Source organism: Plectropomus leopardus, chromosome 9, assembly GCF_026936395.1.
Source record: "Plectropomus leopardus strain MGB_pleo_1.0 chromosome 9, ASM2693639v1, whole genome shotgun sequence".
Taxonomy (NCBI): domain Eukaryota; kingdom Metazoa; phylum Chordata; class Actinopteri; order Perciformes; family Serranidae; genus Plectropomus; species Plectropomus leopardus.
Genome location: NC_142184.1, coordinates 34,111,250 through 34,136,604, shown reverse-complemented (window position 1 = coordinate 34,136,604; position 25,355 = coordinate 34,111,250). Strand labels below are relative to the sequence as shown.

Below are 25,355 nucleotides of genomic sequence, written 5' to 3'. Positions count from 1 at the left end.
TCAGTTATAGTCTCAAAGAGCATGCTCCGTAGCTGTAGCTTTAGCTCCGGCATGCATTGTAGCCACTAAAACAAGACCGAGTGAACAGGCAACAGTTATGCAACCTGTCTCACTTTGACATGATTTTCATGAACATCACTGATCCCCACTGGAAATCTCAGTGTTCAGATTCGTCTAAGAAGTTGGCGTTAACAACAGCTAACAGCACAGACTTGTCTGCTTGTTGTTATGTCACATCAGCACCAAGTCTGAGGATCTTTTTTCAGGAAAAAACAAGCAAAACCCTGATGTATAGGTGTGCACTTATACTGAAATGTATACTTTAAAGGGACAGTTCACTTCAAGATCAAAAGCACATATCTTTCCTCTTGCCTTTTTTACTATTAACCAGACTAGACTGTTTTGGTGTGAGATACAGAGTGTTGGAGATATCAGCTGTAGGAATGTATGTCTGCCTTCTTTCCAATATAATGGAACTATATGGCTCTCGGCTTGTGGTGCTCAAAGCACACACACAAAAAAAACATTTGAAAAATTATTCATCAACCTTTTTTTCATGACAAAAAGGAGATATTGGCAGGTTAAAAAAAAGAAATTGAAAATAAAGACAAAATCTCAGTTTCATTTTTGTTGACAAGATGATAATGTCAGTGTTGGACTGTTAGACATTTAAAATTAGAGGAGAGCAGAACAGAACAGCCAGCAACCCTTGTGTGCAATTATTTTTTAACACTGTATGGACAACATTGTGAGAGTGGAGTGCCAACTGTAAACTCCAGTAAATAGTCAGAACCGAGATGTTTCAAATAGTTAGCTGAATTAGTTATTTGTGGTCTAAAAGTTTTATCAGACCATAAAAAAGGGGATTTTTATTTTTTCAAAAGATGATCAGTAAGTGTGTGCTCATAAACCATCCCTTTAACCAGTCAAAAATTCTGCTGGAGAAATGCAAGTTTATTAGTATCTAGAAATTATTTATATTGTAGAAAGAAATTATGTCTAAATGAATTTTTCATACAACCTGTCACCTTGGTTTTAATTTCTGATACCTGTATTAGACTAATTGGATTATTTTATTTTGAAAAATAAAACATGTTGACTGAAAGTTGTCTAAAATTTCACGGATTTTCATCCACTAAAGATTAAACCAGATTAACCAGATTAAAACTGTGAAGAATAAAAACGTAAGCGTTTTCATCACAGTCTTTTTTTTTACTAAGACGATCAAAAATAGTTGTGAAAATTAACACTGGTAGTGACTTGGTTAGACAGAGCTAATCCATAGACCTGTTGTGAGCCAGCTTATGTAGGAACTGTTTCCTTCCACCGAACTTCACCTGCCTACGGTATCATCACTCAGAAGGAAGAGTGATACTCATGGACGAGAGGCTAATGCGTATGACAGCGCAAGATGTAAATATTAATGGTGTCCTCCTCTGCTGAACTGTAACGTTAGCTAGCTCAGTGAATATAGGTAAGCCAGCATGGATACAGGTGGCGAGTGTAGCTCAGTACACAAAATATAGTTCCTACATGAAAGCCACAAATCCAAAACAATCTAGACTGATGAATAGTATCCCATGTAAGAGGAAATATATTTATTTTTTAATTTTGAGTGAACTACCACTTTAACAATCACTAGGTAAATTTGTATACTAGAATTGGAGAATTTGTAACACCATTTGGTCCATGCTCCTTGTAATCATTGGTGGCATGAAGTTGTGTTTAGAGGCTACATGCACAATAAAAGTAGCGCTACCAATGTGCTGACAAAGCACGCTGTGATCACAAGTGATCACTGGTTCACTACAGCCACTCAATCACCAACACCATGCACACTAACCAGTTTAACAACAGAAATTTGGTGGGACACCGACATTGCCTGAATGGAGATATAGCTGACCTAAAATGATTTCAGCTTCTCGAGCAAGGTCTCTGTCTCTACCAGGAACAAACCGCGGCATAAACGAATATTCCTGTACTCCACCCACTCACACTTACCAACACCTGACCCCCAAGGCAACACTCGACTCCTACCGCCTCCCTATAACTTCCTCCACTAGACTTTCACCCAACACCCACAGTCCAGACACAATTTCCATCCAAGCAGATGGATGTGATCGACTATCCGATCTGACACACTGTTGTTCCGCCCCCTTCCAGGTTCACTGCTTCAGCTGCTCTCCTCTGCCTGTTTCTGTTCTGTCTTGGCTTTTGTCATATATTGATCTTCAAATAAGTAGAGTAGTCAATATCTGGCCTCCTCCTTTATTGTATCACACAGGACACGCTTACTCAGCACAACTCTTGCTAGAAGCTTGGGGAAGGTGAGGCCAAAAATTTGATGTACTTTAAATTAGATGCAGTTTTTGGCCTCCCAGGTTTCCTTTTTCCAAAAATTATTTTTCAAAAGAGGGTCCCATGGTGGTCCACAGGAAGGGGAGGGACTTTGTCTCTTAATTACTACTGCCACTTTGAGCGCTCCTGTATTTCACAAGCTGAGAGTGAAAAGGTGCTGAGAGAAAAGTCATGAAGTAAGAAAAAAACTCTCAGTCATGTCCTTTATACATTAATGTCTAGCTAAAGTTTGCTAATCTTGGCCACAATCCATGTAAGGATATAAGGGAAATCCCTAAGTGTTCATTTATTGTGTATGAATATAGCATCTTGCAAGAGAAAGACTAAGTTATTATGTCTTTCAAAAGGTAACAGTCTCACTACAAGGTTTTGAAAAATTTTGTTTCCCTCATTGATTGGATAGTTTTGTCTTTCTTCATTTGTGTGGTAAAAAAGTTCCAGCAGAAGTTTATGTATAAAGACACTGAGTTGGGTTCAGCATTGTGTCCATGTTTTGGATTTCTGCGGTGGCGTGGAGTTATCGTGTCCTGTGTGAAAATCCCTAATGGCTGCTCTGATAGGCCCTGCTTGTCCCCTCCTCCCTCTGTGGAGGCCAGTGATTGGGCAACATGTTCTTTCAAAGTAAAAGGTAATGGCAACGCTCACTGTGTCATATAAGATCCCTGATTATAAAACATGAATATTAGTAACCATTAGTAAGACATGTCTTGACAGAAGTTGCCCATCACAGATCACCCTTCCTTTTCCTGTCTCCCACTGATAAAGCTGTACTGTGATACTCAACTACTCTATTTCCTTAAGCAGTATAGTAGCAATGTTGCATGGTAAAAGTATGTGTTTATTTTAGTTTTTTAACATTTTAATTTGATGATGTATATGGTTAAACATGGTCTCTATGGTGATTTTTACAGTTGTGTCAATTATCTAACATGGATTGGTTTAAAGGAATAGTTTGACATTTTAGGAAATATGCTTATTATTTCCGAAGATTACGTGGGAACATCAATACAACTTTTATTTTGTTTGAACTTTACGCATGAATTTAGAATCAATGGAGCTATTATTTAAATTAGGTAGTGGATATACTGTAGTGCAATATTGCCCTACATCAGGACTTTTCTATGACATACTATACATGACTTTTTTATGACATGCTATACTATGACTTTTTTTGTGTAGTATTAGGGTTCAGTCCTGACACCCTTCCATTCCTATTACAGCAGAACCTACCGGACCAAATCATGAAACAGATGTTATGCCCCATTTTGGTGCCAGATTGTGTGTGACCCTGAGGGAAACCCCTAAATTCAACCAGGTCCGTCAATGAAAGAGCTGATTGAAGACATTATAGACAATATAGCTTTAATATCGCAAGCCTCAGAGCATCTCAGCAGCATCCTAGACGCTGCTCCCCGCTCTGCTCCACATAAAATTTGCACTGAGTCTTCTATTGCCAGAAACTGTCACCCTGTCAGGTACATATATCTATCAGAACAGACTACAACCTGTATAAATGTAGTTAAATATAGAGTAGGTCATTCCGTAAGTTACAGAAATCAGAATGGAGTGGTACCTGTATATATGTAGTTATGTGGAATATAATGTGGAGTAGGTCTCTCTGTCAGGTACAAGTATCTATCAGAACAGACCAAAACATATAGTTAATTGTAGAGTTGGTAATTCTATCAGGGACAAGTATTTATCAGAATGGAGTAACACCTTTATAACTGGGGAGTAGGTCATCCTGTCAGGTGATATATCTATCAGAATGGTTTACTACTTGTATAAATGTGAAGTAGGTTATTCTGTCAGGTCCAAATATCTATCAGAGAAGACTACTACCTGTGTATGTATTGAAATGTGAAGTAGGTCCATTTTTCGGGTACATATAACTATCAGAGTGGACTACCTCGTATATATTGACAATTTTGAGATTTTTGACCAACATACATAATTGAAACCATTTCTTTGTTGTTTTTTTTTACCTCGACTGACATACTATATTATCATTTTTAAAAAATAATTTTTTGAATGCCAAACTATACTGTGATATTTTAATTCATTTTTTGACCAACATACTATACTATGAAATTTCTTCAATTTTTGAACGACACACTATACTATGATAATTTTTTTCTTTCTTTTTTTGATTGAGATACTATAGTATTATGTTTTTATGATTTTTTTGACTAACATTATATACTATAACAGTGTTGATATTTTTGGAAACACATTCTGTACTGTACCTTTTTTATGATCATTAAAATTGGAAAACCCAGTGTGAATTTAATCCTTTTGTGTGAATTAGAAAATGGTTGCCACCCAGTACCTTATTAGGGCCAGATTTGGCCTACGGGCCTTAAGTTGAGTATGACTGCTGTGCACCATTTTGTCTCAATTCTGTGCATACATTTGTAGCATGCACATTGTATCAGTAGTCTGGTGTCATCCTCTGCTGTCCTTTGTGATTTAACACCCTGTTGTCTCTGCCTGGTCAGGTTTGACTACTGCAGGTTCATAGAGCTAGACTACGTCCCTATGGAGACAGGCTATATGGTCTCAATGCGTCCCACTAAAGGCTATGCATCAACCAAGTCACCGACTAAAGGATACGCTTCCACCAAGTCTCCAGATCGCCACAGCCGTACGACAAACTCTCCCTCAACCCCTCGTTCTCGGTCTGTCCTGAGTCCCTCTTCTTTCCTCATGATTAGTGTTGACTTTCTGAAGCATGGCAATGATGCAGCCCTTTGCACTGTAGTGAATGTTTCATGATGTTGCACTAAGGAATACATATGGCAGAACTGTTTTCACAGCATCATGTCTCGTCTGACCTGTTACTCCCTTCTTCTTTTCTCACCTTATTTTTTGTTTTGAGGAATGTTTCTTGAAGTTATATTATTTCTTTGAATTGCTGGTTTGGTTTTCATCTTTGCAGATCTCATTTTATATAGCATCACTGTCAGTGCCCAAATGAGTGTGTCCTTGTTTTCCAGAGAAAACTTGTCACTGTTCACAGAGACTTTGGCCTCTGTGTTTGTAATGTGTGTATATTTGTGCGTTTCTGTGTTTTATTGGCATGTTAGTGGATGGTTTCTGTCTTTTTCAGTTTGTGGTTTTGAAAATTGTCATGATGGTTTTACTCAACAGCTCACAGAATTCACAAACATCTTGTTTGGAGTTTGATTTCATGGTGTTACCAGGAAGAGGGTAACTTGTCTCCTCTTGCTTTGGACCAGGCGGACACCAGCCGCGCCCAGTAATAGAGATCCTCATGGCAACACCTCCCTCAGCAGCAGCAGTAACTCAGGCTCTTGTAAAGGCAGCGACTGCAGCCCCACCAAAGGGTAAGGCATCACAAAGTGCATGGCCTGATCAGTAATGGAGATGGAAAGCTCTGTTAAGTGCTTGTGTCTAATGTACTCCCTAGAGTGACTGATTGTACTGGTTTGGTTTTCAAAACAGTTACAAATAGAAACTGAAACAACTTCCTCACATCAGTGAAGACCAGAAATTGATATTCCTACAACTTTCTATTCTCCTGCTGTTTCATTAGCCTGATAAACAGACAGAACTGCCATTTCATTTTCACTTTATCTGATGATAAAGCAAAGTGTCCAAAGTACATTTTCAGTCTTTTAATGACCCTCTTATCAATAGTTTTGTACTAATAGTGGCTCCAACAACTATTCAATTTAATTCAATTTAAGCCCCAAGAATCATTTAGTATGTTTAAATCCACAGTTAAGTTAAGCAACAGAAATATTTTGATTAGGCCATTTAATTGGATTACTGTCCTTGTCCCCTTTTAGGTAATTGCTATTGGACCTTCTTTCATTTGACCTATTATGTCACATACCAAACAAGTTGGCAAGGGGCAAAAAGGTTGTACGTTGAATATTGACAACATGGATAACTTTAAAGCACTGTACATTTCATACATACTCTATGCTTTACTTGATACCTACCTCTTGATTTATTTTCTTCCCTTCATTCTCTTAATTTGTTTTTTCCAGCTTTCTTCTATAAATTCATGTTGTTTGACTTTCGGGTCAAAGCCCAGCACAAAGACTATGGAGCATGCGCAGAACACCTTGGTTAGTTCAGGTCCAATGGAGGCATGTACATGAAAGAGTAAATTGACTCCCATCACATTATATCTGCATTTCATTCCAACTTTTAGAAATTAGACCAGTTTTCGTCAGACTAAAACAATAATTGGATTTTTTTTAACATCATGTAAATGTACTAATTGAGTTTTTTCTTCATTGGCAATCACATTTAGATACATATAAAATACACAGAAATATAAACAGGATAATACTTAGTAAAACACGTTCACATTTTCAGATCATCAACTTGAATTTTTATGGGGCAGTGAGAATGTCAATCATGAGAATGTGTCGTAGATAATTCTGGGTGTTTGGTGCACAAAAACTAAAGACAATTTTTTCCAAGTTCAGAATTAACCCATAAAGCATGAAGCATTAGATATATGCTATTTGAGTGAGTTTGGTAGGGTCCTGTGGTCAGGTCCAGCATACATTACATAGGTTGGTAAATGTCTTGTCTTGACTAAACTTTTCCTAGAATTCAGTGACAAACTAGATCTGTTTCTGTACAAAAATGTAAAAGACTCGTGAAGCCAGGTACCAAGATATTACCTGTAACTTTCTTCATATTGCTACCATTCAGTGTAGATGGACGAAGACTATTAAAATCACCATTTATTGCTCTAGAGAATAGCATGAACATTGTCTTGCTTGCTTTGAGTACTGTTTAAAGTTGAAAAGTGCATGAGCAGCACAAGCGACATTACTGTCAGTTAGAGACAAGACAGTATTATTAACAGAAATTACGAACAAGACAGGACCCAGAACTAATCCTTGTGGAACACCTTTTGTTACGGCTAAAAACTGATTGTATATTTCCAGTTTTGATATACTCAAATCTTTCAGAAAGGGAATTCTGAAACTATCTAGAAGAAGTTAAATCAATCCCAATATTACATAGTGTCTGCATAAACAAAGAATGATCATCCTCATCAAAAGCTTTTCACAAGTGAAAATTATATCATCTGCACAATCTTTCCTTTTGTATTTACCAAAAACAATATCATTTACAATTAGTATAACAGCAGAGATGGTACTATACATGAACCAGATTGAAACCAGATTGGTGGGGGTTTGAAACAGAATATTTTGAGAGAAATACATTGAGTTGGTTTTTAACCAGTGGTTATGGGGTTTTTGACAGCATTTGGCAGCTAGAGCCATTATTTCTCACCGGAGTTGGTGACAGTGACGACATTGCTAACAGTAGAGTGAACATTGTACTGCCCTTTTTTCAGGGGAACACAAACACAATTTTAAATGAATGCTAATGTTGCTCTTTGTTTGCTACATATGTAAATAAGTCACTGTTAGCTAGCATCTAAGGTTGTTAAAAGTCATTGAGAAAAAAAAGACTAGAAGAGAGAGAGAGAGAGAACAAGATAATAGGAAAGATGAAGCTACCAAACTTAGGGAAATGCCACTACCACCTAGCCAGCAGAAAATGTAAAAGTCAGCCAGGTTTTGGGTATTGTTTGAATAGCCAGCAATTCTTCAGTTTTAAATTATGGCTAAACATAATACGTACACATATATAATTTAATGCCAGATAAAACTGAGCTAAAATTGACATTTTTAAAATTTAAATTAGAAACTACCTGATCTGTTAATAAATAAATGTATAAGTGCCGGCTTTCAGAACGTGACAGTTTTTGATACTTAGTGCTGCAGATACATTTTTTGCCAATACCAAAAAAGAATACCAAGAAAACGTACCACGGTTCAATACCCAGCCTCACTGAAAAGACATATAAAAGTAAATCAATAAAACATCACACTGAAGTGAAATCGGCTATAAAGAACTCAAAAAATACCTTTCATATGCTTGTGTCCTAGTCGTCATCAGAAGTACACGTCATGTACGGACAACCATGGTATCCGGCCCCCTCCACCAGAGCAGTACCTTACACCCCTGCAGCAGAAAGAGGTGTGTATCCGACACCTGCGGGCCAGGCTAAAGGAAACCATCAATACTCTACAAGACAGGTGAGATGCTGAGACAGAAATAGAGATTTTCAACATTGGTCAGAAAGTCTTTTTTATATTGTCTTTTCTTATGTTTCTCCTTAAGTGCCTTGTTCTCACCCCTAACTCTAATGTGTTCATCCTCCTAATTCTCTTGTTCTCTTACTTTGTCTTCTGTTCTTTCTTTCTACATTTTCTTCTCTCCATTTACACCCTCTTAGGGACACAGAGATAGATGAGCTGAGAGGCCAGCTTTACAGAATGCAGGAGGACTGGGTTGAGGAGGAGTGCCACCGTGTGGAGGCTCAGCTGGCCCTTAAGGAGGCACGCCAGGAGATCCAACAGCTCAAACAGGCTGTGGACACGGTACGCTCCAGGCTCAGTGATGCTGGGGGGCTCAGCGGGGACGTTGGGGTCCAGAAGTACTTTCAGGACATCAATACTCAGAACCACAAGCTTGAGAACCTTTTGCTCAGTATGGAGCTAGCTCAGGCTGGGTTAGCCAAGGAGGGTGAAGCCATGCAAGGCTGTCGGATCCGTGTCGGAGGTTCGGCACCAGCATCGGTATCCGGAGAAAGTCCAGGGGGAATGCCCAAACCGGCAGTAGGAGGAAGGGGGTCTTGCTCCTGCGATGGTTCCCCAGCCCGTTCTCTGACCCGGAGCTCCACCTATACCAAGCTGAGTGATCAGGCACTTGCAGACCGGAACGGCAATGGCACAGACTTTCCTTGTCTGTCAGGTGATGGCACCCAGGACAGTGGTTTTGTGTGCTGTGGGGAGAGCAGCATCCCCAGCCGGGCTGACCTGCTACTGGAGGCCGCCTTCCTCTCTGAGGAAACAGCATCTTTACTCAACTCTTACTCACAGACCTTTTCCCACTCTCTACCCCACTCTCTACCCCAAACTCTACCCCACTCTCTGCCCCACACTCAGCCCCGTTCTCTACCCAACTCTCTGACCAACCCTCTGCCGCACACTTTCTCCCATACTTTACCTCATTCTTTCCCCCACAATTTGTCTCACTCTGTTCCTCACACTATGCAGCACTCTGCCACCTATGAGAAGCTCTGCACAGGGGAGCGGCTGGCACCTTTGCGTTGCAGCCTGGGTGGAGTGGGCTGTATGAGCCATCCTTGCCTGTCCCACCACCTCTACCTGCACCCATTGCGGGAGACAGGCATTCAGACTGAAAGCTGCCCTATCCCTGCAACGGCAGGTTACCCCTCTGATCTGGATACCATTGCGGAGCAACGCACGTTCCGCTCCCAGGCCTGCAGCCCCACCTCTACCTGGATATCTGATGAAGGGGAGGAGGAACTGGACTCCATCACCACCACAACTTCAGTAACCACAGCAACAGTCATGAGTACAGCAACAGAACCCATCCCAGTCTCCAAAACACCAGTGATCCCTCCCTTTCCTCGCTCTGCTACTGTGGCATGTTCCATGGAAAGTCCTCTACATGAGGGGAAAGAGGGAGTTGAGGCTGAGGAAAAGCAGGAGAAAGAGAAGAGGGAGAAGGAAGCCGTAGCAACGGAAAAACAAAAAGAAACAACAGTGATTACACCGGCAGAAGAAGGGCAGCACATGCAAATTGGCTCAGTGGAAGGGAATGAGGTGGAAGTTCAGGGTGCAGTGGAGGAGGCAGCACCAGTAAAACAGTGCAACTTAGCAGACACATCAGCAGGGATGGAGGGGGAGCTTAAGTTTGGAGGGTGTTGTGGAGAAGGCAGACTTGTTCGGACAACACTGGGAAACCTGAACATGGAAGACAGGCAGCAAGAAGTTGGTCTACCTGCAGCATCATCCCAGGTAGAGACAGCAGAACATAGTCCTAGTCCTCCAGGATTGTCACCAGACACAGAACAGCCTCAAACGTCCCAGCCAAGGAGATCTACTTCCCACGAGGAGATAGCAGGAGTCACTGTAGTGGAGTTGCATGATGAGGATGATATTGAAGATAAAACTAAAGAACAAGGCGCCACAGGGGGTGCTGCAGCAGAGGAAGGAGATTCATCGGACTCTGCGACAATTCAGAAAAGCTACTGGAGTCGTCACTTCCTGGTTGATCTGCTGGCAGTGGCCATCCCTGTGGTGCCAACAGTGGCATGGCTCTGCCGTGGTCCAGTCCGTGACGGACAGCCCATGTATCATATAGGGTCACTGCTGCGAGGTTGTTGCACTGTGGCTCTGCACTCACTGCGCAGGGGAGGTGGGCTAAGGCATTACCCCGCAGGCGGGGGAGACCTGGGCGGATCACAGATATAAGAGGAGAATCTGTTCAGCACCTCTGTGGTCCTTAACCTCGACCTCTACTGGATGGGTCTGTGTCCTTACCTTGTTGGAGGGTACCTGTAGTGTGAGGGGAGGAAGAGATAAAAATTCCTGTCCTGCATTCCTCATCAAGGTTAATAGCTGAGGAGAGCATCTGGAACAGGAATGAGCATTTATGACTCAGATCTCTGGTAAAGTCTGTTTTGTTTGGTCCTGCTCCTTATTGTCTCACCTACTGGTCCTTGCTGTTGCTACCAAGATGTCTGCTAACGCTACTGACTTGTGCAAAACTGAATGAGCTCATTGAAATGAATGATATATGCTTGGTTTTTTAACACTTGATTGTTTTCTTTTGAAATGCAGGGAAATGTTTAAGGTTCATTGATCTGTCAATCTGTCAGAACATCTCAATTCTGACATGTTCAAATAGTCAAATGTCTGTTAGTGTGGACATGTGGTATGTGCCTGTATGAGAGTCTGTCTTATCATTATCATGAAGAAATCATGTAGTGTGACTATCAAGAAACCACAATGAAAACAAAAAGAATACAGGTTGTTTTTAAGGGTAGAACACACCAAAACACACCACAGCAAGACACCAACGACCACTTCCAACATTTAGGTGTTGGAGGGCAGATAATTCTAGTTTGAGCTGGTGGTCATATTATTTCCTGTTTCAAAATGATCAAGCTCACATTACTTCACCCACTAGGGCACTAGGGGGAGGGTTTATTGGTCCAGTGTGATGCAGTGCATTTTGGTAGTTGTAGACTTTCTACCTCTTAACCAAATGCAAATGCTAGAGCTCCTTTTGTCCATTTTCTCTGGTCATGTAGCACCAATTTCAAAAGTATTTGTCATTCTACTGCATAGACAGCCTAGTTTAAAAAAAAAAATCTTTCCAGCTGTGAAATTTCAGGTTTCCCGTTTGGGGTTTTGAAGATAGGGTTAATAAAATTTTGTGGAGGTGCAGCCAGCATTTGTTTGTGGGGTCCATGTGGGAAGTAAATGGGTCAAAAAATGGGCCCTACATGGGATTGTCCATGGGTTCCATACTGGCCCCATGCCAATTGCCCACATGCAGGGTTAACCCAAGTGGGCCATCCCTATTTTGTGTCCATGCCCTACTTGAGTAATCCCAGCCATGAGGGTAGTTGGTGTGGGGACAACATAGAACCCATGGACAGTCCCATATAGACAATTAAGAGAAACACTACTGCGCATATTCAGTGGGCCGCATACAGTGAAAGTAAACCCAGAAGCTAGAAAGCTTTTTTGGCATATGTGCCAGGTGAGCAACTCCATTAGAATAAATAGGGGCCATCTTGGGTCCTTGGGTCCGGTGTCTAGGTACTATTAAAGTCTATGGGGTGGATTTAATTGTCCGACCAAGGCAACTATCTCAAGAGATTCTTTCAAGAGATTGACTTGAAAGCGACTCTTGCATTTCCATCAACCTCAGCATGTCCAGGAGCCCAGGACATTCTGATGTTGCAGCCTGTCTTTAACATTAAAAACGAAACAGTCACAGTCCCATTACTCAGGTTTTCTGTGGTATTTTTTGCCTCTAATAGAAAATAAGTGGAAGCCAGTGGCTCCCTCCTGCTCACTGTGTTCGATGTGTATCTATCCTCAGACAAGGCCATATGATAACACTTCCAGAAATCAAAGAAGGTTGGTTTAGATGCAAAAGCTCAAACTCAAGTTCAATGAATTCACAAACTTCGCCCTCAGTAAAGTATCCTGCAAATCTGCAGATTTTATCAACTAAACAGAAAATGCCACTTATTTTATGACTGCAAGCAAATAACATAATCACATTACATTATCCTCTTAATGCACGGCATCCTTCTGGGTTCTGACTGTGCAGTTACAGCCACGGCCAACATATTTTCTACTGCTTCACTGTTTCTCTCAACCATTAAAGGAATCGTTTGACATTTTTGAAAATATGTTTATTTGCTTTCTTGCCGTGAGTCAGGTGCAAAAATTATTTCCATTTCTGAGTCCGTATGGTAAATCTAAAGCTACAGCCAGCAGGCAATAAGCTAATTAAACTAAGTTGTGGTTTAATGTTGAGTTAAGTTCTGGATCCATGGAAATAGAAGTAATAGAAAGTGCACTGAACTGTGCTGGAACTGTTTTTGAAACATGATGTAATGTTAGTGGTGCTGCCTTCGAAGAATGAGTAAGAGCTGCTGCTCAACTGACAGCTGAGAAACAGGGAGAGAAAGTGGAGAAAAATAAGGATTTCTTTCAACCACACCAGAGATGATTAGTGTCTGAGCAGTGGACTAACTAACTAGATGGCTAACAACACTAAGATATTTTGTTTGTCGAGTTTGAATGGTGAATTTAACAATGAGTTAGCATGGCAGTTAAGCCAATATTAGTCTTAGTTCTGTGAAAGTGAGGAATTTTGGTTGGTGCACAATTTTATTTCTTTTAATAAGGAAGATAGATGTAAGAAATTTTTGTTGTTTTGAGAGTTTATTTTGTTTATTAGATATGTGCAAAGAAAGTGAACTCTGCTCTGAACTCTGGGGGGCGCAAAGGTCCTCGAAAGTACTTCACAAAAGACGCTTCTCCATGTTGTGTACTCCACTCCTCGTGTGGTCAGTATTGCAAAACCTTGCATAACTGAGTTCATGACTTGCCGCAAGTTGGTTTATACAAAAGTTTATACGGAAGTTAGCTCACAACAGTGGTTGCATTGGCAGCGGTACAAATAAAAGTTGTCACCACTCTGATCATCCTGCTACGTTGATTTGAATCTGAGTATGTGTTCTACTCTCATTCTATTTCTATGACTGGAACTATTTCTTTCTTATATGACAGTTCTCAGCCATTTTGTTTGTGTTGTTCATATCGCAGTCAGGTCTTGGGTTTTCGGTTGTGAGAGGGAGAATAAGAACAACATGGACATTGTGTTTTTAAGGTGGACTTTTTCCTGTCCTTAAACCTTGACATTTCCATTCAAGGCAGACTCAGCTGAACTATTGAATCATTGAAAAGAATTATAACTCAATTTGGGTTACTTTCATCTCACAAAACAGCCGTAGGAAAATCTGGTCAGTACGTCAGATTTAATAGGAAAGTCATAACATGCTTGATTGTAGACCCTCACTCGGTCAGTCTGACACTTTGATGTGGATCTGGATAAGGTGAGCGGTGCTCAGTCTGTACTCCGTGCTGTATATTTCTGCTAACTTAATGCTCTTGTGATGTAGTTTAACTGTCACTCTAGTGTTTTTCCAAGTCCGCTGTACAAGAGTTAGCCAGTCACTGCTAGTAATCCAACTTTAGTTGTTTAATGGGTCATTCTGCAAAGCATTTTTAGACATGAAGTGTTACATGTAGTTGACACACAAAATCAATACGATATCTGGGTTGTAATCACATTGAGGATCAGGATGTGTACTTCGTGTGAATGTGTGTGTTTTTTCGAGAGGGCTTTGATGAAAGTGGCACCTGATGGCAATTTACTTTTGTTTGCTGATCTTGTGCAGATGTTTAATTGTCAAATTAAAATTTGTCCAGTTGTCAGAGACTCATGAGCCAAGCATGGATCAAGAAACACCCTGACACAACCAGCAAAAAAATAGTCTGATACCAATTGAATTGTTTAGTTCTTCGGTGAAGAAATAAGCAGCATGAAACTTTTTTTTTTTTTTCACAATTTGGTTGACATATTTTGCACTATTGTTCACTTTATGAATTTTAAGCAATTACTTGAAGTCGAGATTGTACGTGTATCCAAAGCGTTGTACGTCCACTTACTGATTGTTTTTTTGGTCTGCAGTGTCGATTCAGTTTGACATCATGCAGATGATGTTTAAGGCAAAAACGAAAGAGATGAAGTGTAACTAAGATAATGCAGACATTTCAGGTAGATCCTTAGAAATACTAAACATCATTATTTCTGTGAATTCTGTAAAGCAGTTGCCTTTCATCCATGTTAAAGAGCTGTTCACCTCAGCGCTTTATGTATCTACATGCCATACAAACTAATGGACATTTAAGTCTTAATGCTGTTGTAAAAATACACACTGGTAGAGAATGAGCAGTGTTGGTCAAATTATGTAATTGTCAGACATCAGTGACAATCATGACGATTACTGTCTCTGTTTGATTTGCACCTCAGTGATATCAAGGATCCACAAAAGCAGCATCTATTATCAATTCACTGAGATCCGTGAAAAGATTGAAGGGACGCCTTCAAACAAAGGACAACCTCTTCTCCACTTTGCCTAACTTCAACATTATCACGATTTGTGAACTAGTTGTGTTCCCATCTCCTGACTGTACAAGCCACCCGGCTTAAGTGGATTTGGAGGCTAAAACTATTTTATGTTTTACAAAAAGCCATATAATCCTGTGAGGGAACAGGTGTGTGGATATGGGGGTGGCCTCCTCCTTCATATCTAATGATGAAAGTCATGTGAATGATAACTACTGTACATCAGCATTGTACATTCATTCTAGTCAGTGATGCTGTATTGACGTTCAGGCTTGTGGGTAGCAGCAATCATCTCAACCCCCTTAATTGACCTCTATGCACAACAGTCTACACTTCAGCTACTTATGTGGTCATAGTTGAGTGTCTGATGAGTTTAGCACTAAACTGTGGTAGATTGTTATTATTGTATTACGGAGCCCCCCAAAGCCCTGAAGGATTTGTTGGGGTTTTTTTTGTGTGCTTTGAATCTTGTGCACGCAACACAGGACATACACCTGATTAGTGGGTTAGTAAGGTATGTTTTCTCCAAGCCAGAGTTTCTAATCACACAAAGGTGGCTCTTTTTTAACCTGGCTAGATCACCATGGTAATTCACCCAACCTGCTCCAGAGCCGGTCATGTTCAGAGTTTGGGTTGAAAAGAAAGTTCTTTTTGGAGGGAGATAGTGCCTAAGACCAAATAAATCCACTGGGTACCCCTAAAATATTCTCTATGAGCAATTCATGCCTGACAGAATATACTATACATGCAAACCTGATCCGATCTATACTGCATCATCATGATAAAGCTAAGTAGAGGAATATAAGGTGAGCCACAGTGTAGCCTAATGCTTAGGTTTGTGTGCACCCCAAACTATTCAGCTGGGAACAGCAATAGCCAAAAATCGCTGACTCCCTTTCAAGTACCCCTACTAGACAAGAGTGGAACAATCGATTGACTGTGACAGGTATTAAAGTATTAACACGCCAAAATGAGACATCTTAAGGCAAAAACCTATTGTGATACGGCATCAACTTTTGTTGCATTGTTTATGCATGAAAATATTGCATGTTAACCAAGCAGCAGTCTCCAGGCCTAAAAAATTATGCCAATGCAAAAGTGCCAAAAACTGCAGTTTCTTGAATGGCTGCTACAAGAGCAAATCAATCCCCATCGACCCCCATGTTAAAACCCAATGTTATGGCAGAAATAAACACGATTACAGCCTGGTACAAAACACGTTTTTGGTCTGTATAGCTGAATTCCACATTCATGACACCTGTGCGGGGCTCTATTTCGATATTATATACCGATTATATATTATATAGTTATATTTTCACTATACAACTACATTTCATTAAATTTATGCATAACTAAGAGTGGGGCCACTTTGAGTGACAGGCTGTCTTTTAGGTGTCACAAACAGTGTATGAGTCATATCCACCCCTCACCCCAAAGTTCTACCCAATCATCCAAATATGGTGACTTCTGGCTCAAAAAAAAACAAGATGGCAACAGCCAAAAAGTTTCAAACTCAAGGCTTCAAAAACAGAAGTCTACAAACCAGCAGGTCATGTCACGGTAACTACGTCCATTATGTGTAAGTGTGTGTAAGATAATACCCTTTGCACACATCTTAAAAAACAGTTTGTGTGGGAAGGAAAAGAATGAACAGTGTTGTGTTTTTGTGCACACAAAAAAAGATTTTGGGGGCCTCCGTATTCAGTAGGTTTTTTTTCCTCATTTGCTATGAGATGTTTAATGTGTGCAGGTGTATCTAACAGGCCTGTGTAACACCTTGTATGTCTGCAATTAATTGTCCTAATAGGTTATGGTAAACATACTCATATCCTAGGAGTCATTTTGTTCCCTACATTTCCCTGTCCAACAGGTAACAAATATTATGGCCTGCAGAAGTCAAACCCTTGATATACAGGCTTCAGTTCCAGAAGACGCTGTAGTCTTCAGGGTGAGATATATAAATATTCATTGAAAGTTTCATCTGACTTTCCTTCAGTCAGTCTCTATCATGCAGCACTTTAACAAAACCCATTCCAAGGTTACTGCAATGCCAAGGAGGCCATTACCTACGCTGTCTCTGCAAGAGCGTTGTCGTACCTCACGGTGACGCTTTTTTCTGTCCCAAAATACACCTGAACTTCCTGCTGTAGTGGTAGTTGTGCCAGTGTACAGTATGTGAGTGGAGGGTGGTGACTGAGTGATTATATACTACGTATATCCTTAAACACATATGATGCTGAATATTTCTTGGGGAAGACAGGAGGAGGTGGGGGGTGTTTGGCTTTTTCTTTTGTCAATATTTGAATGTGTATTGTCACTTTATGCTTTTTTCCTTGTCTTATTGTCTGAATATGTGTTCCATAGCCTAATTATGTAATGATAATTAATGTAAACAGAGGTTATTCCAAGTCCTTTAACATCTTACCATTGAGGGCATTCAATGTCTTCTATAGGAATTTAGCTGACATCAGTAATATCAACAGATAACGTAATGTAAATTAACTATTTTAATGGCAATAGTAGTGTGTACAGTTAAAGACGTTAATGAGCTACTTCTCCATTCACACTCCCACCACACTGTATAAAGAAAGACCAAAAGCCCCTATATTAAACAGCATGGAGAAAACATTTCTGTTGTCTTTATCTGAGTGTTTGTCTCAATGATGTTTTGTTTTCTGCCTCTTTATTGTGACCAGGAACTGTGTGGTACATTTTCCACAGCCACACTGATTCTAAAAGTTATAGTTCGGATTTTTTTTAATTATGGTCATATGAGGTACTTATATGTATTATAAGTAGTATTGACACAGAAGTTAGATGCAGATGTGATCATCAAATAAACCCATTTTAGTCACCTAAAAAAAGTTCCACCAAAAGCAGTGTGACAGCTGTTACAACCTACGTCCACTAACCAGCCAACAGAAAGGCAGCATGAAATGACGCACTGACCAGCGAGACACTGCTAAATGCTAATAGATGCTAATACTTACTTGATTATTCTTATTGAGATCCATGTCGCACAATGTGGCTTGAACTAAACTTATAAGATGGGAAAAATCTCACAGGTCTCCTTTAAATGATCTGATGCAAAGCTATGCCAGTTCAAGTTCAAATCACCAGCTACAACCAGCTCAGAGTTCGCAAAACGAGAGATAACTTGTACTAAGTTGTCAGTAGACTCTTGGTTAGCAGATGGTGGTCAATAGATAACTATTAAAATCACTGATATGGGGCCTAATGTTATCTTCAAGGCAAGCAATTCAAAGCCTTTCAGCTTAGTGATGGAGTCAACCACAGACAATCCTACTTTCACAAAAAGAGCTACTCCCCCTCCTCTCCCAACTCTATCTACTCAAATAAACTGTAGCCCGGTAAAGCTACATCAGAATCATTAATACTTTTATTTAACGTGACTCAGCCAGTACAAGAAAATCTGGGTCAGTCTGCAGAATCAAATTAATGTCAATTTTTTGTATGAGGCTTCTGATATTTAAATAGATAATCCCCAAACTGTTTGTGTTTTTAAAGGTGGATTGGTTGACTGGAGAGTTTTAGGCGTGTTGTGCTGGGACTTTAATATAGACCATCTTGGATAAAATACTGACTGGACATACATTTTTGGTGCTGTTCCTTGATGAACAGCACCAACAGGAATATTCATAGATGTGGAAGTAGGAGGACTAGCAGATAGGTGGGGCGAGCTAGAAGGTCCTAAATGGGGGGCACTATACGAGCCCAGCAAAGTACAGTAGATGTATTTAAACCAAGTCATGCATTGAATGCCTTGCAGGACTGCACAGACAGATTAATATTAATTGAAAAAAGGTGTGACCCTTTCTGGTTATGATGGAAGCCATCCTGCTTAAATAGCTGGGCCTTGTTTAAAAAGGCAGCAAAGTTGTTAATAAATGGAATACCCATGGTCATACAGTATCCCTTCAATGAAACCGCCTACTACACAAGCAGTACGTACTGATTTGGTCAAAATGCAGTATGCCGTATGCAAACAAAAACAAAAACCACAGTACGCCAGAAATACCCGGATGTCGTACTGATTTGGGAAAAATCCTAAAGCGACTGGTAATGACATCCCAAAAATGCAGCGAGGTGAGCAGGCCGCAAATGACTATCTGCTTTCAGGTGGACCAAATCCTCTTTGAAAAGCTCTAACTTTTTGTTTTTAAGGTCATTCACACCAGCCTCTAGGACCACAGAAAATGCTGAGTTGTGCTGGACAACAAGCTGCAGGGCGGATGATGCGATGTCCCTTATGCTGACACCAGGGTGGCAGAAGGTGACCATAGAAGAACCGCTGGAGGGCACCATGATGCAGCTGTGTGTCCAGACGGTGGAGGTCGCCGTTATTTTGGATTTTGCACTGTGGAGAACCCACCGGGCCTCAGGTTGTTTTGAGGCAGTCCCAGAAGCTGGAGTTTCGGTGTTGACGGTGCCAGTCCATGACAGAGTTGTATCATTGTTTGTGGATTGCAATGTGTTTAACCTGGGACAAGGCAACAGAGGAGAAATCAAGGAGCATCTTGTCCTTCTCTTTGAGTTCTGCCAGCAGACCAGAGATGCTTTCCCTCAGCTTTGATAAGGTAAGAAGGCAACACTCTCACACAGCCATCACTCAGTCATTCAAGTGTACACAATACACAACCGAGATTAGATAAAATGGCTTCAACCGTGAGCCGAAATATCCCCAGAGGCCTCTTAAACTTCGAGGCAGGCAATCCCATAGTAAAAAGTAAAAGTCAGTGTTTTACGAGTGCAGTTGCGAGCTCAGCTGAAGCTCTTTACTCAAAATCTTCTCATCCACAAGTCTGGTACTTAAATACATCCAGATAAAAGACACGTTATAAAACAAACGATGACTAAAACATAGCACGTATAAATTGGCTAAAAAACATTTCAAACTGGATATTTAAAAAAGTTAACTTGCAAAAGTGTTTTTGGCGGGCATCAGCAGATGCCGACATGCTTTACTATGACTTTTTTTAAATACATTTTTGATCAACGTACTTTTCAAATGTTTTTATGATTTGTTGAATGACATATTATACTATGATGTCTTTATGATTTTCTGAATGCATACTATATGCTGTTATGACTTTTAATGATTTTTTGAATAGCTAAGATATTTTTTTTCAGATTTTTTGTGAGGCATACTATACTTTGTTGATATTATGATTTTTTGAGAGACATTTTGTACTATGACATTTTATGATGATGGTTTGAGTGAAAGTGATTTTTTGACGACATTCTATATTATGACGTTTTCATGATTTTTGATCGACAGCAATACCATGACATTTTTAATGTTTTTTTAGCAAAATGCTATACATTAATTTTTCATGATTTTTGGACAACATGCTATGCTATGACGTTTTTGCTGATTTTTGTGTCACAAACTAAACTAGGATATTTTTGATGATTTTTGAGTGACATACTTTACTGAGTATACTATGTATCCCTGAATATTTTTGGACAACATAGTATACTATGACATTTTACATACTTTTTGGACGACATATTATACTATGTCATATTTAATGATTTTTGAGCGACATACTATACTATGTCGTTTATGAATCATTTTGAATGGCATACTACAGTAAGACTTTTTTGATGATTATTGAGCGACATATTACACCATGACCTTTTTGAATATATTGGGACAACATACTATACTATAAGTTTTTTGATGATTTAAAGATGACATACTATACTATGACTTCTTTTGATGATTTTTGGGCGACATACTATACTGCAACGTTTTTTATGGTTTTCTATCGATGGCGTTTTTGATGACTTTCGAGTGACATACTATTCTGTGACTTTTTTTTTGAGGGACATATACTATGATGTGTTTGATTATTTCTGGTGTTTTTGAGCAGCATACTATACTATGACATTTCTGATTATTTTTTTAGCATTAAATTATACTATGACATTTTTCCTGATTTTTGAGCAGCATACTATACTACAACGGTTTTGGTGATTTTTGAGTGACATTATGTACTATGAGATTATATTTGAGCAGCATACTCTAGTATGATGTATTTGATGATTTTTGAGCAACATTGAGCGACTGCACGTCTCCGCCTCTACTGTGCTATAACTAACCCAACAGTGGCTTAATACAGCTCTCAATTAACAGTCCTGCTCCATTAAGACTATGGCAGCATGTTCAAAAATCAGCCATTTTTTTGACATGCTATATTGTGACGTTTTTGGCCTTTTTTTTGACATTGTAAACTATGACGTCTCTCTACAAACTTTAACATTTTGTTTTCAGCCATTTTTTCAACATATCAAAGTTGGCATTTTTCTTTTCAAAAATATTTTTAGTAAGCTTTTCTACATAAAAAGCAAACAACAAAACAAACAGTACAAGCCCCCAGGGTTGGGCCTTGATCAAAATCGATAAAATTTGGGGAGAGGAGTGCCAAGAACTTTTTGAAAATTTCGGATGGGAAACTGTCTAGCCCTAGTGACTTTCACCCGGTCTGGAGAAATGGTTGGAATAGGAAGTGAGTTAAGAAAGGCTTCGATCTTTGACTCATCTCCATCAAACTGGGAGGAATACAGATTGGACTAGAAGTCTTTGAATGTGTTGCTGATTTTAATGGGGTCAGAGGTGACTACGCCACTTTCTGTTTGAATGCTTGTTATGAGTTGTTTGGCCCTCCGTACTTTTAGGTGGTTAGTTTTCCTGTTTCTCCACCGTATTAATAAAATGAACGTCTGCTTTTTAATAAGATAATTTGTGTTTTGTGAGTGGTCAGGAGGTCAAATTCAGTTTGGACTTCTAATTTTTTGTTGTATAGTTCCGGGGTTTGGGACAGTGCATATTGTTTATCAGTCTCTATAATTTTAGATGACAGGTCTGCTCATTCCTTTCCAGACTGTTTTTTCTTGTTTACTGTAAATGATAATCTGCCCTCTTGAATAGGGTTTGAGTGCATCCCAAATCATGAGAGCAGATGCATCTGGGGTGTTATTGGTATTAAGAAAAAAGGTGATGGTGACTTGGGGGATTAACCTGTTGTCAATAAAAATATAGTCTATTCTGGTGTACGTGTGGTGGACATGGGAGAAAAATGAATACACTCTCTGTGTAGGTTGGAGGGATCGCCATATATCTGAAATCCCATACTCCAAGGGAAAGGACTGAATGTGTGAAGCGGATTTTCTCACTACCGCAGGCATGGTGGATGAGCATTTCAGCACTGGGTCCAGATAGCAGTTGAGGTCTCCCTTGAAAATTAAATAGTGAGAGCTCAGTTCAGGAAAGTGAGCGAATAAATGGTTGAAGAAGGTGACGTCATCTACATTTGGAGCATAAACACTGCCCAAAACAGCATTCATATTCAAAAGTCTCCCGGTGACAATTATAAATCTGCCATTCTTGTCAGCTTCGATCTGGTTTGGTTAAAAAAAGTACATCTTTAGCCACTAGGATGGCAACCCCTCTTGCCTTGGCCTGAAAGGTTGAATGAAAGTGCGGCCCCGCCCAACACGCCAGGAACCTGAGAGCAGCGCAGGTGGGTTTCCTGCAGAAAGACAATGTCTGTGTTAAACTGCTTAAGATGGGTGAATACTTTCCTTCTCTTGACTGGGTAGTTCAAGCCCCTGACATCCAGCTCAGAATATTGATATGCCTTGCCATTGCAGCTCATAAAGGGTGTGCGTTGAAGAGTAGGCTAGTAGAGTGCCTAAATCAGAGGACCCCCCCCCCAAACACAAAGAAACAACATAAACAACCAACATTGTCAAATCCCAGATAGCAGCATGAATGAAGTTAATTAATTGTAAAAGAAGATAAACAGTAATAATAAAAATATAAACATAAAGAAGGTTCTAAGAGGTGAGAATGCAGTTTAGCCGTTCACCAAAAGTGTTTCAGTTGTGTGTTAGTCAACCCATCAGGCACTGTAGTGCAGAAACACAGCGACATGGAAAAGGGGGCTGAAGATAATGAGGTCATAGGGGGGCTCTATGTAGGACTGAAAGTCAATGTGATCACGTCATATCCAGTGGCGTGAACCCTACATTCATGATGTTAGCTCGCCTGTTGTTGACAGCTAAGCGGTTAGCACATTAGCATGCTAATAAAGCTACAAGTCCGCATAAGAAATATTTCAAATAAACTAAAACAATTAAATGCTCCTCATGTTGAACAAGAATATACATGTAAACAGTTAGCTGGGAACTACAGCATTAGCATGCAGCGCAACAGCGCTAGTCAACAAACAAGGTTAGCATAGCAAATGGCTACCGTTAATGCCGCGGTGTGTTGCGTAGTGTTGCCAGTATCCGCTCCATCTTTGGTAGTGGATACCGCTCCATATTCGTAGCCTTGCTGGGGAGAGGAGCAATGTTCTAAGCGACCACTGGTAGAGTGTCAACATCACCTCTCTGTAGGCAGTACGCTGCTCCATAATTTCAGGGCAGTAGTCCTCAAAAATCGCCACTGGTTTCCCCTGGTAGGACAGCTCTCTTCTACTTCTGCGGGCCTCTTGAATGATCTTTTCCTTCATCTTGTAATTGTAGATGCGTGTGATTACCACTCTCAACTTGGACCCTGGGCCTGGTTTAGCTGTCATGGTTGTATGAGCCCGGTTGAGCTCAGGAGGCGAGCCGGGGACCTCTTCACCGAGAAGCTCCAACAGCAGCTTGGAAAAAAAAGCCATGGGTTGTGCACCTTCAATAGACTCAGGTAAGCCAGCTATTCATATGTTATTGCGGCGACTGCGTGATTGGAGGTCGATGGTTTTAGCCTGGAGATTGTTGTAATTATTCTCCATGATAGTCTCCATAGCCTCAGTCTTATCACTGAGATGGTCTGCGTTAGCTTCGATGGAAGTCAGGCGTTGTCTGTCATCTGCGACCATAGTCTGAACAAAGTCCAGCTTCAGCTTGAAAGAGGTTATGGCAAATTTAAATTCCAAAGAGAGCGCTGCTTTCTATACTATGATGCATCTCGACAGGCTGTCATATGTAGTTTTCAGCCATTTTTGTGACATGTCAAAATTTGATGATTTTTGACATACTATACTATGGCGGTTTTGGTCATTTTTTTGACGTTATAAATTATGACGTTTTTGGCCTTCTCTGGCCTTTTTTTCCACTTTGTACAGCATGACATGTCTCTGCAAGCTATGATATGTCATTTTCAGCCATTTTTATGGCATAACAAAATTTGCCTTTTTTCGACACGTTATACTATGGCGTTTTTGGGCATTTTTTCAACATGCTAAATTATGATATTTTTGGCCTTTCTTGGCCTTTTTTTCTACTTTGAATACTATGACGTGTCTCTACAAGCTAAAACATGTTGTATCCAGACAATTGACATCTTCTTTTTTTGGTTCTTTTTTCAACTTGATAAATTATGATGTATTTGGCTTTTTTGGCCTTTTTTTCAACTTTGTATACTATAATGCATTCCTACAGCTTATAATATGTAATTTTCAGCCATTTTTCTGACACATCAAAATTAGGCTTTTTTCGGCACACTATACTATGGTGTTTTCTGGCATTTTTTTGACATGCTAAATTATGATGTTTTTGGCCTTTTTTGGCCTTTTGTTATATTTTGTATACTATGATGCGTCTCTACAAGCTAAAATATGTCGTTTCCAGACAATTCTATAACATGTCAAATTTGATGTTTTTCAACATACTATGCTATGGCATTTTCAGACATTTTTGTGACATGTCAAAATTTGACATTTTTTTGACATACTGTACAATTTTTTATGCTAAATTATGACGTATTTGGCCTTTTTGGCCTTTTTTCCACTTTTTACCACTATGATGCATTTCTACAAGCTATATATGTCATTTTCAGTCATGTTTATGACATAACAAAATTTGCCTTTTTTCGACACACTATACTATGGCGTTTTTGGTCATTTTTTCGACATGATAAATTATGATGTATTTGGCTTTTTTGGCCCTTTTTTCCACATTGTATACTGTGATGCGTCTCTACAAGCTATCATATGTAGTTTTCAGCCATTTTTCTGACATGTCAAAGTTTGACTTTTTTCGACATACTATACTATGACGTTGTTGGTCATTTTTTTGACATGCTAAATTATGATATTTTTGGCCTTTTTTGGCCTTTGTTTCTACTTTCTATACTTTGACGCGTCTCTATAAGCTAAAATATGTGGTTTCCAGACATTTTTGTGACATACCAAATTCGCTGTTTTTCGACACACTATACTATGGCGTTTTTGGTCATTTTTTCACATGATAAATTATGATGTTTTTGGCTTTTTTGAGCCTTTATTTGCATATTGTACACTATGACGCGTCTCTACAAGCTTTTTTGGCCTTTTTATCCACTTTATATACTATGATGCATCTCTACAGGCTGTAATATGTAGTTTTCA

The 25,355-nt window shown here is 39.7% G+C and overlaps 1 protein-coding gene across 6 annotated transcripts in view; it reads left to right on the top strand.

Moving 5' to 3' along the window:
- snphb (syntaphilin b) overlaps nucleotides 1-17,577 on the top strand; it is a 68,113-nt gene extending 50,536 nt beyond the window's left edge. For 4 of the 6 annotated variants that reach the window (XM_088082596.1, XM_042491518.2, XM_042491519.2 and 1 more), the window contains 4 exons: nucleotides 4,857-5,036; nucleotides 5,598-5,705; nucleotides 8,307-8,456; nucleotides 8,657-17,577. In XM_088082596.1, coding sequence (XP_087938722.1) covers nucleotides 4,857-5,036; nucleotides 5,598-5,705; nucleotides 8,307-8,456; nucleotides 8,657-10,703 — 2,485 coding nt within the window. In that variant the 3' untranslated portion in view covers nucleotides 10,704-17,577. Of the gene's footprint in view, nucleotides 1-12; nucleotides 3,674-4,856; nucleotides 5,037-5,597; nucleotides 5,706-8,306; nucleotides 8,457-8,656 lie in introns of those variants that run through there. The other 2 variants (XM_042491520.2, XM_042491522.2) reach the window with 2 other exon arrangements.
- Nucleotides 17,578-25,355: the final 7,778 nt, after the last annotated feature.